At 40.0% G+C, this 16,049-nt stretch overlaps 1 protein-coding gene across 4 annotated transcripts; it reads right to left on the bottom strand.

Annotated features, from left to right (window-relative positions):
• Nucleotides 1-484: 484 nt before the first annotated feature.
• Nucleotides 485-14,104, bottom strand: spi1a (Spi-1 proto-oncogene a). Of its 4 annotated transcripts, none has more exons than XM_067436175.1 (5): nt 13,820-14,104; nt 13,524-13,614; nt 13,121-13,308; nt 6,127-6,232; nt 485-1,368 (listed from the first exon to the last, which is right to left on the bottom strand). In XM_067436175.1, exons 1-5 carry the CDS (start codon nt 13,856-13,858, stop codon nt 1,052-1,054), a joined length of 741 nt encoding a protein of 246 aa, XP_067292276.1. In that variant the 5' UTR covers nt 13,859-14,104; the 3' UTR covers nt 485-1,051. The 4 variants fall into 4 exon arrangements, with proteins under 4 accessions (XP_067292276.1, XP_067292277.1, XP_067292274.1 ...); XM_067436176.1 differs by having other exon boundaries at nt 13,136-13,308; nt 13,820-14,102; XM_067436173.1 differs by having other exon boundaries at nt 6,079-6,232; nt 13,820-14,100.
• Between the last annotated feature and the right edge of the window lie 1,945 nt (nt 14,105-16,049).

Below are 16,049 nucleotides of genomic sequence, written 5' to 3' on the forward strand. Positions count from 1 at the left end.
ATGATGGACAGATGCTCTTTTATGATGATAGATGCTCTTTTATGATGATAGATGCTCTTTTATGATGATAGATGCTCTTTTATGATGATAGATGCTCTTTTATGATGGATAGATGCACTTTTTTGATGATAGATGCTCTTTTATGATGGATGGATAGGTTGCCAGTTCAAAAATTTTTTTAATAAAGTAAATTAAAGTATGATTAATAGTAGAAATAGTATCACCATGAATTTAGGCTGAAATACATGTTATTACCATGACTGGCTCAATTGGAGAACTGACATGTATAAACTAAAAAAGGTAGCATGCTTGTCACATGCTGTACTTGACAAATTAACAATCGTATGTAATTCCACAGGTAGATGCTGTAAATGCTGTAGGCTCCTAGAATTGTTCCTATCTTTGACTGCATTAACTGTTTGCTTGAACAAATCCAACAAGAAACCCATTAGGAAGTAAATAAGCTTTTTTTCTTTCAAGGAGGGATGTTGTAGCAGATGTCCAGGTTCCTTTATTCAGCAGTGTGACACCACATAATATAAAGAAAGACTTTTTATTAAGCATACAATAAGTTAAGGCTTTAGTCTGAAGCATATGGCGAGTCAACCCATATGAAATATTCTACATGTTAAATTCATCAAAATGACTTTAAACAGCATATTTTCAAATGTGTTATTATTGTGCAGTTTTCATGAACATATTAATTGAGAGACTTTTTAATCCAATTGTCACATCATTGGTCTGTTGAAATGTATAGTGAAATGATCAAAAAGCTGATTTAAAGTGGTAAACAAAAATAGTGACCAGATACAGCATCAAAACCTGCAAGCATGTTCTCGTTCCCTTATACAAGTATAAAACAACATTTAAGCTAAAGATGTTGAAAATAACGTCTATTGTCCTGTCCACTGGTCAGCTTCCCAACTATTACACATCCCCCTATACATATTACATATCCCTGAGATTACGTGTTTTACTGCAGAACAGTGACAGCAGAGCGTTTGGAGGTGAGAGACGCCGGAGCTAAAGGAAACGCTTTGTGTCCAGAGTGTCAGTGATGGTACTGCCTCCTGTCCATGCTCATCCTCCTCATCACGTCGCCGCTGAACTGGTACGTGAGTTTCTTCTTGACCTTTTTGACCTCGCCGGTCTTGCCGTAGTTGCGCAGGGCCCTGGCCATCTTCTGGTAGGTCATCCTCTTGCGGTTGCCCTTCTGCTGACCCCAGCGGCCCGCGAGCGTCTCCTTGTGTTTGGAGGAGAACTGAAAGATGCCCCGCTCTCTGTCCACCCACCAGATGCAGTCCCGCATGTCTCCGTCCTGCAGAAGGTCCAGGAGGAACTGATAGAGACGCACTTTCCTCTTGCTTCCTGTAGAAGTTGACATTGATGTGAAAGTCGGTATGGCACACAATCCCTTTTAAACATTCTTTAAGTAACTTTGCATTTCTGGTTCCCCAAAAAATAAAAATTGTGAAAGGTTCTTTAAAGAACTTTTTTTCCCCTAACCATTTTATAGTCTAAAGAACCTTTTATGCAATGGAAAGTTTTTTTGGATATTAAAGGTTCTTCATGAAACCATAAGCCCTGCCAAAGAACCAAAACAGTTTTTCAAGGAATATTGTGGGTTAAGTTCACATTGAGATCTGTGGATGCATTAGTAAACTGCTGTTAAAGGGTTAGTTCACCCAAAAATGAAAATTTACTCTCACTCGAGCCATCCTAGGGTGTATATGACACTCGTCTGTCAGACAAACACAATCAGAGTTATATTAATAATATCCTGGCTCTTCCAAGCTTTAAAATGGCAGCCCAGATTTTGAAGCACCAAAAAGTGCATCCATCTATTATATGCACTCCACACGGCTCCAGGGGTTAATAAAAGCCTTCTGAAGCAAAGCCATGTGTTTTTGTACAAAAAATATACATATTTATAACTTTATAAACCATAATCAATGGCTTCCGGTAACAGCCATATGCGAGTCTAGCTCTGGAGGAAGAGTGACCTCTGAACCGACACATGACGTCAGGCGTAGGAGTAGCGTGACCTCGTGATGCTCATTTCTCTTTAATAATCCTCGTTTTATACTTCTAATTAATGAGCGTTGTTTTGTTCTGCTCTATCCTCTGCGCTTCCACGTTCGTCAATATATCATGTGTCGGGTCAGAGGTCACTCTTCCACCAGAACCCCACTCCTGTACGGCCATTACCGGAAGCCAGTGATCATAGTTTATACAATTATAAATATGGATATTTTTCTTTAAAAAATGCATGGCTTCATTTCAGAAGGCCTTTATTAACCCTCTGAAGCTGTATGGATTACTTTTATGATGGAGGGATGTGCTTTTTTTGGGCTTTAAAGGTGCTATTATAAGGCTTGGAAGAGCCAGGATATTTATTAATATAACTCTGATTGTGTTTGGCTGAAAGGAGAGACGCATATACACCTAGAATAGCTTGAGTGTGAGTAAATTATGGGATAATTTTCATTTATTGGGTGAGCTAACGCTTTAATTAACATTTAAACATGCATTCAATGGTGTAAATGTGGTATTTATAAACACACACTTATGGAGTTTATGGGGCAAGACATTCAAGAGTGTTTAAAAGTTGAAACTTGGTATTTTTGTTAATGTTCTCATATTAATCCATACTACAGAAATAATAAGAGTGTTCTGATAGTACGCTAGTGTTGTAGTTGAGACAATATAAGGGTTGAGTCTGAGTAAACAACACCATAACAATATTGGCTGCATCTGAAATCACATACTTCCCTACTATATAGGTTAGTAGTAGGCGACAAAGATTCAAGACTAATGATAAGTATAGCCCTGTTTCCACTGAAACTACCCGGAACAACTTGTCGCAGGAACTTATTTCCCTCAGACCTGCTGCTGTCTGTGGGTGCTTTCCCAACCATAGACTGCAAAAAAATATGGCTGTAGTGTCCGAGACGTCACCCATAGTACTCCGATAAGCCGTTCTGAAGGCTAAAGTAGGGGCGAGCTGGCCGTCGCCATCTTGCGAGCGAGTCATCGCGTGTCACTCCCGGATAACAGAAAATGGGTAAAAGGACGGGATGTGGGCGGAGCTGAGGTGACGCGATGACTATAGACGGCAGATAAATGGCTATCCACCTGTAACCACGGCCTTAATTATGCAGAACTTTAAGGCTTTATATAACGTAAACGAATGAGTTATAAAAAAATTCACCCCCCTCACAGTTGTCATGAAGGGCAAAATTAGCCATATAGGCCAAAACCACAATTTGTACCAGGCTGTAAATGTAACCCCTACTGTTCGGACCGGGAGTTGAACCCGAGTCCGCCAGCATGAGAGTCGGACGCTCTATCAAGGAGGCTAAAGGCTGCAGCCTCTAGTGTCAGTCGCTAGAGCGTCTCTTGAGGTCAGAGGAGTGAGGTTTACTCGCACAGCAACTACTACTAGCTGGCCTCCGTTACATAAACATGTTTTTTTCTGCTGTAAAGTTGGGCATTTTAACATAGGGCTCAATGAGATTTTGCTCCTTTCTGGAGCCGGTCCCCAGTGGCCAGTCGATGAATTGCAGTTTACATTACTTCCGTATTGGCTTCAAGAGAGATTGCAGGAGGTTGCCGCTTGTTCCCAATTCTTATTTGTGCATCCTCTTTTCCTTTCCTAGCTTCCTTTCCTCACGCCTTAGCTCCACCCCTTCAGGATGCGAGGGGAGGACGGAGGAATTTAATCATGTGAAATGATGGCTGCGATGGAGGTGCCTCGATGACTTCCTGCCTTGAAATGTGTCCTCCGAAGGCAGCATTTTGCCAGTTTCGGACGCAGCCGATATCTCCTCGCTCCCTTTAATGTCACTTCAAAGCGTCGTCGAATAAGGATCTCTGCACCGCTGGATTTAGTCGGGATTCTTGAACAGAACTATTTATATTGTGAGCTTCAACCTCCACAAAATACCACATTTGTCCATATTTTAAATAATATTACCAGTTATTATTAACAACGAATTCCAATTATTAACTACTTTTTATTCATTGTATGGTATTAGTTTCTATTAGTTTCTTTTATTTTCTTGTGCTTTGATTTTATTGTGCGACTTTCAGGTTTTTTTGACAAACATTTGTCTTGTACATGTAAACATATTAATAATAATGAATAAACTGTGGCATGATGTGAAGGGGGAGGATAATTAATGCTTTTGTCACGTTATGTTCGATAAAACACTTTGATAAATCCACCTGTCCTCACTCACGACTCCTCAGGAAGCTCCTCACTCCTCCATCCTCGCCTCCGCGCGGTGCAGTTAGAGAATTAAGATCTCCTACAAGATGGCTGAGCTCAGTCGGTTTCCGGGTCATAGGATGGAGGACGGAGGAGCGAGGAAACGAGGAGGGATATTGAGAAGCACCCTGCTTTTCCGTCGCGGTCTAAAGTACCGTGAAGATTAGTCCGGTGACGTAGGACTGCACGAGTGTTTCAGGTTCCCGCTGGATTTCGTCCACAACAAATAAACTTAATAAAGCCTGAACCTCGTCATCGGCCCGTCGGTCATATTTTTAAAACTCCATTGTTGATTCGAATAGCAAACGACTCTTACTGCACGCACTGAAACAGATTGTTAGGTGGAAATAAAATGCAGCGTGAGCTCAACCAATCAGCATGTTCAGCGCCCATGTCCCACCCCCAAAGTTCCTGAACTTTGAAAAAGCGTTACCTCACTAGCAGGGCCGTTTTAATGCTACATTCACACCGGACGCGAATAGAGCTTCAAAATTGCGTCTACTTTGACAGGTGAACATTTTGAATTCATTTGCGCGTCTGCAGCGAATTGAACGAGTGTAGAAATCGAGCATTTGAAGCAAAATAGATGCACGTTCAAGGCACTCCATGAGAAATATGTAATAAAAGACCACTCTCTTTTCATTTTCATAAAAAAAGAAAATTAAGCATTAATAGCCACACAGGTTCAGCCAACGCATTAACGTTACCTGGATTACCTGGATTTGCCCTCATTCAAAATGATTTAGTAGGCAACAATAGATTTATTAGACCACAGATCGCCCATTAAATGTACACAAGACAAATTATATCTCATATTAACCACTACAGAGACATCCAAGCCAGCGGCAAACGGCAGAAGGACTGGCCGAGGAAAGGCTGCTCTCGCCGGGGTTAATGAGCCACTGAGCGCCCGGAGATCGCCTGGATCTCACAACTCCCAAAACTCCAAGCACATATTTTATCTTTAAACAACTACATTATCAACTGAAAAGCATTAAAACTACATTTAGTGACAAAATAACAGTAGGCCTATTTCTTAATTATGCAGGGTTTCTCATCACGTCAGTTTACCATGTGACAGCAGCAAGCAGGCTCCTCAATGGTTAACGTTGGCGAAATTGGCAATTTGGGCGTAGACGCGGATTCACTTCAAACACGTGAATGCACAATTCGCTTCAAATTTGCGTTATTTGCGCGAACTGGAGTTGCTAATCAGGCGGAATCGCGTCGTGCGAAGCGCGTCTATCGCACTGCAGGACCTCCAGACGCGCGTTCATTTAGACCCTGGTCCCTGCGGACGAAACGCGCACAGTACAGCCCAAAGTCCCTAGTTCCTGTGGAAAGTTATTATGAATGAATTTCCAGTACTCATAAAGACTGAGCAAAGAAGTACACGGGTGACCTCCGACTACAGGTGAGTGTTCCTCTAATGAGCGCGGCAGTGACTCAGTGGTTCATGTAGGTTTTCTGCAAACCAGAAGGTTGGTGGTTAATTCCCTGGTTCCACCGGATCAAGTGTCGATGAGCAAGACACTTAACCCCAGCTCCCCTTGGCTCAAGGCCAGTTGAAAGCGCTATATTAATGCAGTCCATTTACCATTTCATGCACTTTACTATCCCATGAGGCCACAGGAGAGGATTTATGAATGGCAGTGAAGCAACACAAATGTCGCTGGTAGGCCACATGGCGACTGTAGTACGCTCAGATTACATTCATACTTTTTGTAGCATGACGTAATTGTACCTACTCAAGAGAGTGTGTGATTTCAGACGCAGCCATAGTCTTGGTCTCATTTTCCAGAGCTCACCTGAGAGAGCGCTGGAGGTGCCTGGATGCCCATCATTGTCCTCCTCACCTTCTGACACCTCAAAGGGTGGACTGCGTCCCCCAGGGTCCTCTTCATCAGTGCTGCAGTGCGGGATGGGGGACCGTGGGTACATCGGGTGGGGGACGTAAGTATACTGCAGAGAGAGACCAACAATCATCAGTCCTACCTCCATAATATTAATGTTCAGTGTTGCCACAGTTACTTTGAAAAAGTAATCTGATTACTCAATACTCCTTAAAAAAGTAACGTAGTTACTTATAGATTACTTGATTTTAAAAGTAACTAAGTAAGATTACAAGTTACTTTATTAGTTACATTCAGCAGTTGCCGACAACAACCCCGCCGCCTCAACATAGAAATGACGACCGTTTTTGCCAACACTCACTTTATTGGCAGTGCATTTTAACCATTAATGTCAAAAATGTATCTCCTGACATTTTAAGTTGAAATAAAAATATATTTCTTGAAAAAAAAATTCTCTCTCAAGACACAAAATATATTTACATTTTTTACTAAATACAATGACTGAAAAAGTAACTCACAGATAAATTACTTTAATCTGATTACTGATTTGGATATAGTAACGCGTTAGATTAAAAAACTAGTCAGATTAGAGTAACGCGTTATTAAGTAATGCCTTACTGGCATCACTGTTAATGTTATTATCAGTGGCGGCTTGTCAATAGAGGGCGCTGGGGCGCCGCCCCCATCACAATTCCAGAAATATACATGTATACAAAAATTATATAAAAATGAAATAAAAATAAAATAGTTTACTCATATGATGTATGAGTGGGTAATTAAGAGCCTCAGCATTTAATAAAAAAAACTATTTTATATGTTTTTTAATGTTTCATGCGGTTTCATGGGCGAGGGACGCCGGACAAATGGATGTCTATCTCAGTCCATAAATCGTCGGGCAGCATGTGACCTGAAGCTGGTCTCTAATTGGTTTCTTAAAGATTCTCCTCCGGGCGCAGGTCGCTGCGTCCCTGGCGAATCAGAATTGCATACATGTTTTTTGATCCAATCTGATTGGTTCTCGTCAACTGTCATTCAATGTTACGCTCTTGGCCGCTACTGCGAGAGAGCGTTGGTGACAACGTCACTCCGACCCCGCCCGCCTAAACATTCGTAGAGATGGCAGCAGTCAAACTAAATTCTGTGATTGATTTACAAAAAAATCCTTTCACAAGTCGTTCGCTGGAAGAAAAAATAAGAATTAAGGATCTCGGACCGGACCAGCCCGATTTACAAATTCAGCAGCAGTCCAGTGACAGAGGACGAAGCTACACTCGGAGCTTCACCTGCTCTCGTTATGAGAAAAGGAGGTGGCTGACTGGATGTGACGGTAGCATTGCCCTTTTTTTGCTTTCACTGTCTCTTATTTCAAAGTGAGTGAGAGGTGTTTTTCGACCTTGAAAAGAATAAAAACTTTTCTCAGAAACACCATGACCCAGGAGAGGCTGAATGCACTTGCATTGCTCTCCATGGAAAAGAGACTTGTCACTGAGATGACTGACTTTAATCAGAGAGTAATTGAGAAATTTGCTGGCCAGAAAGAAAGGAGAGCAAAATTTATGTTCAAGTAGTCAACATGCCAGTCTGTTGTTGCTACTTTTGTTTTTTCCTTTCCTTGTTCAATTATATATGGGAAATAAATGTGTAAAAAGATAAAAAGTGCAGACACTTTTCTCTTTAATGCTTGAATTTAGTCAACATGCTTCTTGGTACTGCTTTGTATTTATTTTACTTATTTGATTTATAAATAAGTAAAATAATTTATAAGTAATTATACTTATAAAAGTAAATTATACTTAAATTAACATAATTATACTTAAATATACGCAATTATTCTTAAATATCGTAAATCCCCCCCCCCCAAAAAAAAACCCCGCGTCCCCCCAAAAAAATATATCACCAGCCGCCACTGGTTATTATGCTAACCGAATTATCAACGGTTTGCGAGTTCAAATCGTCATGAGACTCATTTCACTGGATATTGGATAAAGCAAAATGTCTGACAAGTTTTCTGAAAAGTTTATCAAATGTACATTCCCACTTATTTTCGAGCAGAAAATGCTGGTTTAGCATGATCTTATATTAGTGGTACCAAATACTCGGAAACCACAGAATTGCTTTACATTGAAAGAGGAAGTACAAAAAGTCAGTGTCAACAGAAAGGGACACACAATGATGTGGTCCCAGGTTTACACATCGACTGCACATCACGTTTTGCTTCCAAATCATCCCCGAGAGCCACAAAGTTTCATTTCTTTCAGCTGAATAACACCACACAAACACATTTGGTGTATTGGTATGACCTGTTTATTATTTGGTTATATTCATAATCATAGAGGTGTGTCTAAAAGAAAACTTTACACTTAAGTTACTTTCATTTTAAACTTCTTTAACGATAGTTTTAACTGGTTAGCATGGTCGAGTTAGTAGATGTCGCAACAAGCAAAAAACAAACGAACAAAACATTGGTTGGATGTTCAGAAGTAACCCTGTTTACTGATGAAATTAATCACAAATATTATGTTGTATTATGTAGATGTTTTGCCAGAGACCAATTTTTGTGCAGGGAAGGTTAGTTACTAATGATGGACTTCAGTCATCAATTAAAGAAGACGCCATTTTACTGCGGACCATTAGCCACGTGGTGTCACGGCTCAGCTGATATATAGCTCAAAATATGCATAGTGTGCAAAGATGTGGATTTCATATGGCCATTTAAATGAGTGGCAATGCTGACAGCTTTCTCCAAATATTATAGACCCATAGAGTGGTGCAGGGATGACGTCAAAACCCGGAAGACTAATTCAATGCTGGTTCCTTCGAGATTTTCCTGTGGGGTTTTATAATGGGGGGTTTCAATTATGAGCAAAATTCCCCCTGTAGTCAATAGTTATATCTTTAAAAATAAAATAAAATATTTAAATGTTTTCCTGTGAAAAAAAAAAAATGTCTTCATGCCTGAAAATAGCTTGAATGTAACTGGACACCTTTGCAACGGCTCATTTAATATGCAAATGAGCCCCGCCTCCGCTCACTCACACCACTCGTTGACGATCACGCGTTGACATGACTTTGGTTCACTGCACTTTTAAGGAGAACATTCGGATCCCTGCACACACGACATGCAAGAAAAAAGAGTAAATCGTGCGCATTACTAATTAGTTCCCTCAATGTATAAACTGTGTGCACGATTAAGCCTACTTATTTTCCTATTTTTTAAATTCTTGTCATGTGTGAGGCTCCGTAAGAATATTCTCAGCAGTCATGTTGACATGAATTTGCACATGGTTTGTCTGAAAGCATATTAAAAACACCACATAGACACACAAACAACAGAAAATCCTTACATTTTAACAGGGGGCTTTAATGTTTTGTTCTAAACACCAATACTGAAAATGCACATTTTGAAGCAGCTCATTTTTGGAAACTTAGGTTTATAATAAGTAACCAGTTTTTGTTGTGTTAGTGTGTGCAGTTTACGGATTAGTCACTAATTCAGCAAAACGTAAAACAGTTACGGCGATATTTAGTAAGAATATCCGAGCTGCGCTTTTCCATGGTACAGCAGGGTGCTGTCAAGCTCCAAAAATGACACAAACACACAATTAAAGCATCATAAACTTAGGCTAAACCATGCCATTTATCTTCTGTTGTTATTCTGAGATCATACAGGTGATTTTTTTCCCCCCAAACCAGTTAGCGTTAGTTATTAGTCCTGTCAATCACAGTGATGACTTCCTACATGACGCTGAAATAAATACTAACCCTGACTCTACCCTACACACTAACATTGTGTCGACAGCTAATCCTCAGTCAGGTCAGAATTAAATGTGGATGAAAACAAGGCTGTGTGGGATAGATGTACAATCTTTACAGTGGCAAGCATGGCATACAGATCATAGATCACATCATTTTCACAACTCACAACCTTTTAAAAAATGTTTATGGAGTTTTTGTGCCAGATTTACTAACAGCAAACCTTCTTTTGGCATTAAAAAAACTACTGTCAGGATTTATTAAGACACGCAGTGAAAAGGAGAGTTTCCCTTTCAGACACAAATGTATGTGCGGAGAGTATTTGATTGATTTATTAAGTGTTGCACTGGTATCACCTCAAGCGGACAGGAAGGAAAACGAGACTGTGAATGACATAATGGCGATCAACGGATTGCGCTGTTGTTTAACAGCATACATTCAGCTGAAATAAATTGAAACAAAATGATTAATAGACAAATGACCAGATTTAATAAACAGGCGATTACGCAAATTAGATTGAGAGCGCAATTCTAAAAAACTGACGACACATTAATGAACACAGACGCAGCCGGATCATTTGCATTATGACCAACACAATCTACCAAGAGCAGCGCAAATTAGCATCTGATGCTTTTTTGGGGCAAACCGTAGCAAATCTTTTGTAAGGGATAATGTCCACCCAGCCGGTTGTTATCGCAGAATAAACCTCGACAGAGTGATCAGGACCCCGATGCGAAGCGGAGCATCACTCTGAAGGGGTTTATTCTGCGATAACAACCGGCTGGGTGGACATTATCCCGCTTATTACACGGCTACTAGTCTCAAATAAATAATTATTAGACACAAAATATTGTCTCGAGATTAAATATTTTATTAGCTCTTACGCAAAGCTTCAGCGAAGGAAAACAGTTCCAACCTGCCATATGCCCTTGCTAAATGTTGAAAATGAATGCTGAAAGGGTTAGTTCACCCAAAAATGAAACCAAGCCTTTGATTTACTCACCCTCAAGTTATCATAGGTGTAGATGACATTCTTCTGTCAGACGAATGCAATCAGAGTTATGTTTAAAAAGTCCAGGCTAACGTTAATCCCAGCAGTAGTTGTAGTTGTGTTTGAAGTCCATAAAAAATGCAGCTGTCCGTCAAATAACGCGCTCCACACGACTCCGATGGGTTAATAGAGCCTTCTGATTCGAATCGATGCGTTTGTGTAAGAAAAATATCCATATTAAAAACGTTATAAAGGAAACCTGCCTTGAAGTCTTCCATTGTAACCCACGGCTGTTTAAGCCACAAGATGGCGCCAGCGTTAAGCATAGAAGTAGTACCGGTCAAGAGAACTCGTAGTACCCGGATGAGCGGGTGTTATCTGGAAATAACGTACCGCTGGAATGCGCGATTGACCAATCAGAATCAAGTATTTCACAGAGCCGTGTAATAAAAAAGGTTAGTTCACCCAAAAATGTATTTTTTGTCATTAATTCCTCACCCTCATGTCGTTCCAAACCCGTAAGATCTTCTAAGGTCTTCGGAACACAAATTCAAATATTTTTGATGAAATCTGAGCTCTCTGACCCCTCCATAGAATTTTTATTTTTTGGTGAACTAACCCTTTAAATGCATGAATGTTTCACCAATCATTATTACGTATCGGGGTCTTTAGCGACCCGTATCTATATCTAACACGGACGGATCTCTGCCTGTCACTATTATAAATCTCTCCTGATATTCGAGTAAATGAAATAAAGCATATTTTGTTATCTTTTGGAGCTTGTAAGGGTTGAGTTTGAGCAGATGTTTTATCCCATCATCATCACTGTCCTCATCAGAGCTCATTTCAGTTCATTCGGCATCTGCTCTAGCCTAGAAATCTAGACGCACCCTAGCGGTAGCTAATTTAATCTGCCCGCGAGTGTCGTCTTGGAACTCTCAATACCCTTCTGAGCTGTATTCCCCTAACTCTTGCCGGACCAATCACATCGTGTATAGAGTCGGCGGGCGGGGCCATAATGACGACGGCCAAGTTGCGTTTGCGTGCTTCTAGTAAACACAGAAACTTTCGAACGGCGGCGGTGTTTTAAATCAGTTTTGACCGCAACTCTGGAAGACTTGGAGTTAAGCTTTTCTCTGAGAAAAGAACAAAGAACGGCACTGAAGTCATTCTTAAGAAGGGAAGATGTGTTCTGAGTTTAGCCGACCGGATACGGCGAATGTTTAATCTATCAACGAGCTCTGCTTCACCTTCGTTGCTCTGGTTGGTGTAGCGCTATCCTATCGCGTGCAGAGGGAGTTTGAAAGACAACCGTTTATCCGCCCCTCAGATTGAGCTGTCAATGGTGAGTTTCCAGACCAAACATCTTGATGTGGGTCAGGCTTGTCAGGCTACATCTGCTCATATTCACCATCTCAAACATATTCTCAAAACGATCATCTTCAACATCTTCAGAATCAGTGTTTTGATCGCTGTCAGCGTAACATACTACATAACATAGTAAGTGCATTACTATGTTATGATTCTGTATTGGTATTATTACGTAGTTTATCAATTGAAATAATTTACAATATGTTAGGCATGTTATTTTCTAGTTCTAGTAGGCATAGTTTTTTTTCTTTTCCTTTATATTTGTACTTAAATGTTGGTGAACTGCACTCGGTCAGAAATTTGCATTTAAATCGCTTATGTTACTAAAACAAATTCAAAACTCCTAGTTTGCATTAAACCCAGAGGCTGTCATTATTGAGGTTTGACTGTGATTGTGTTTAGCGAACATGTGTGTGTGTGTGTGTGTGTGTGTGTGTGTGTGTGTGTGTGTGTGTGTGTGTGTGTGTGTGTGTGTGTGTGTGTGTGTCACTGTGTATTAGCAACAATCTTTAGTCAGGAAAAGACGTTGAGAAATCAGTCTGTCTCCTTCACTCACATCCTGCACCTCTCACTTTCTTGTCCTTTATCATTTCTTTTCTCAGACCTTTTCTCTGATTGGAGTGCTCTATAGATAATTAAATTCATATGAATAGCTGAATATTGTCATCTTGGTAAAATCAATTTAGTAAAAAGTAAAATAGCCACACGTCTAATGTCTTACTTTACAGAATAGAATATTTTACTGCATTTTGTCCTCCTGTTGAGAGGTGCCAACACACTCAAATCTGTAGGATGTACGATTTTAGGCTTCATATAGAAAAACAGAACTATTACAAAACAAGATATGAATAAGTTATTAAATAAATGTAAGAGCTGTTATACCATTATGCCACTAACCTGTGAGGGAATCACAGGTAGAAGTGTTCCCATCCCAGCGTCTACAGATGGATGGAAGGGCTCCACGTCTCCATAGCGGTATGTGGTGGGATGAAGCTCAGTGAAATGGTTTCCTTGAGGCGGCTCAAATTCACTGTGATGAGCATGCACACTTGTGTAGTCCCATCCACTTTCTTCCATGACAAACAGCAAGGGTGAACAAAAGCGAGCTCAAAGTTAAAGTAAAGACTGTAGAGATTTTAAGATATTCTGCTGTGAAATGCAGTTTTATGGCAATAATCAACAAACCAGATCCGGACATTTAGAACCGATCAGTGGGAAATGACAGGGATCATATGAGATAACAAGAATTAAATATATATGGAGAAACAAGATTTTTAACACTTACCTGGATGAGTCTCAGGGTCAGTACTGAGATACTGGTAGAAGTCATACATCGGGCGAGCGTCGTGGTCATACGGAATTATTTCTTCAGACAGCTGAAAATTACATTTTTATAAATGTTAAAATTAGTTACACATTTACTAAAATGACTCCATGAATTCTAATTCTATAATTATCTGATACAAAACGTAACCCCCCCCCCCCCCCCCCCCCCAAAAGATCAAATTTGACTTTAAACTTTTTTTTTCTTTTTTTTTGGGAAATGTATAAATTTGAAAGAGAAGTGAATCTCATACTTACTGGAGAAATAACACAGCTTTCCATCCTGTAATGTAACATGAAGCCCTTCAATCATATACCGTCTTCTGTGGTGTCTATCTCACAGTTTCACACTTGTTTACAGAATATTGCATAACGTGGAAATTACTTCACTGAGCGCTCTACTGTGGTATCTCTTTTCAAATGGGCAAATGTGTCAAATCTCGTTTTTAAACTCTTCTGCCTTCAGCTTCACTGTCCTGGTGTGAAAAAAAAGACTAATTTCCTGTATCGCCCATGAACGATTAGCCCTGACTTTACTGAAGGATCTAGCCTCTGATAGGTCAAATGTGCCGATGACTCGTGATTTTTCATTTGTGACACTGTCACAGGGATATCGGCCAATCGTGATCCGGTTCATGGGATGGCCTCTCCACCATCTCTTAGATGATTCATTCCTTTAATGATGTGTTAAGTGTTAATTTTAGAGTGATTATTAAATAAACTGTATGCACACATAGATAGGCATTCATTAAACGGCATCAAACTTTCTGCAATGAAACTGATTTTTAAACTGTTCTCTCTCTCTCTCTCTCTCTCTCTCTCTCTCTCTCTCTCTCTCTCTCTCTCTCTCTCTCGCTCTCTCTCTCTCTCTCTCTCTCTCTCTTTTTTTAAAGATCTTACTCATGGATTCTGTTGAACAGTTTACATACATTGAGTTGCATTTGTAAGTATGAACACAGCTCTAGCTAATGGAAAGCCCTCTGTTTGTCTGAGTTGTTGACTGAATAGGCCGTGTTGTTGTAGTCAGTCAATCAGAGGGAAATTTTGTACATGTGCTATTGTCTGAGAATCATAAACTTCAGCGTTCGGCCAAAGTGAAGTTCCGAGAGAACTTTGTTCCCTTTTTAATCAAAGCATTGTACTGTTATCACATGTTTTGAGGAAGCAACTACTATTGCAGCATAGACAAATGCATTATTCTGTGTTTGACTTGGATTGTCATATGCTAAACTCGATTGACATGAGGTGTTTCAGGCGCTGTTTTGAAAGTGGAAAATGTGAGAGATTGTTTTTTGAATTGTAAGAGCCAAATAAAACTAAAGGCATATCTATCTATCTATCTATCTATCTATCTATCTATCTATCTATCTATCTATCTATCTATCTATCTATCTATCTATCTATCTATCTATCTATCTATCTATCTATCTATCTCTCTCTCTCTCTCTCTCTCTCTCTCTCTCTCTCTATCTATCTATCTATCTATCTATCTATCTATCTATCTATCTATCTATCTATCTATCTATCTATCTATCTATCTATCTACAGGGATTGCAGAATTATTAGGCAAGTTGTATTTTTGAGGATTCATTTTATTATTGAACATTAACCATGTTTCTCAATGAACACAAAAAACTCATTAATATCAAAGCTGAATATTTTTGGAAGTTTTAGTTTTAGCTATTTTAGGGGGATATCTGTGTGTGCAGGTGACTATTACTGAGCATAATTATTAGGCAACTTAACAAAAAACAAATTTATACCCATTTCAATTATTTATTTTTACCAGTGAAACCAATATAACGTCTCAACATTCACAAATATACATTTCTGACATTCAAAAACCAAACAAAAAGAAATCAGTGACCAATATAGCCACCTTTCTTTGCAAGGACACTCAAAAGCCTGCCATCCATGGATTCTGTCAGTGTTTTGATCTGTTCACCATCAACATTGCGTGCAGCAGCAACCACAGCCTCCCAGACACTGTTCAGAGAGGTGTACTGTTTTCCCTCCTTGTAAATCGCACATTTGATGATGGACCACAGGTTCTCAATGGGGTTCAGATCAGGTGAACAAGGAGGCCATATCATTAGATTATCTTCTTTTATACCCTTTCTTGCCAGCCACGCTGTGGAGTACTTGGACGCGTGTGATGGAGCATTGTCCTGCATGAAAATCATGTTTTTCTTGAAGGATGCAGACTTCTTCCTGTACCACTGCTTGAAGAAGGTGTCTTCCAGAAACTGGCAGTAGGACTGGGAGTTGAGCTTGACTCCATCCTCAACCCGAAAAGGCCCCACAAGCTCATCTTTGATGATACCAGCCCAAACCAGTACTCCACCTCCACCTTGCTGGCGTCTGAGTCGGACTGGAGATCTCTGCCCTTTACCAATCCAGCCACGGGCCCATCCATCTGGCCCATCAAGACTCACTCTCATTTCATCAGTCCATAAAACCTTAGAAAAATCAGTCTTGAGATATTTCT

Source organism: Pseudorasbora parva, chromosome 25, assembly GCF_024679245.1.
Source record: "Pseudorasbora parva isolate DD20220531a chromosome 25, ASM2467924v1, whole genome shotgun sequence".
Lineage (NCBI taxonomy): Eukaryota > Metazoa > Chordata > Actinopteri > Cypriniformes > Gobionidae > Pseudorasbora > Pseudorasbora parva.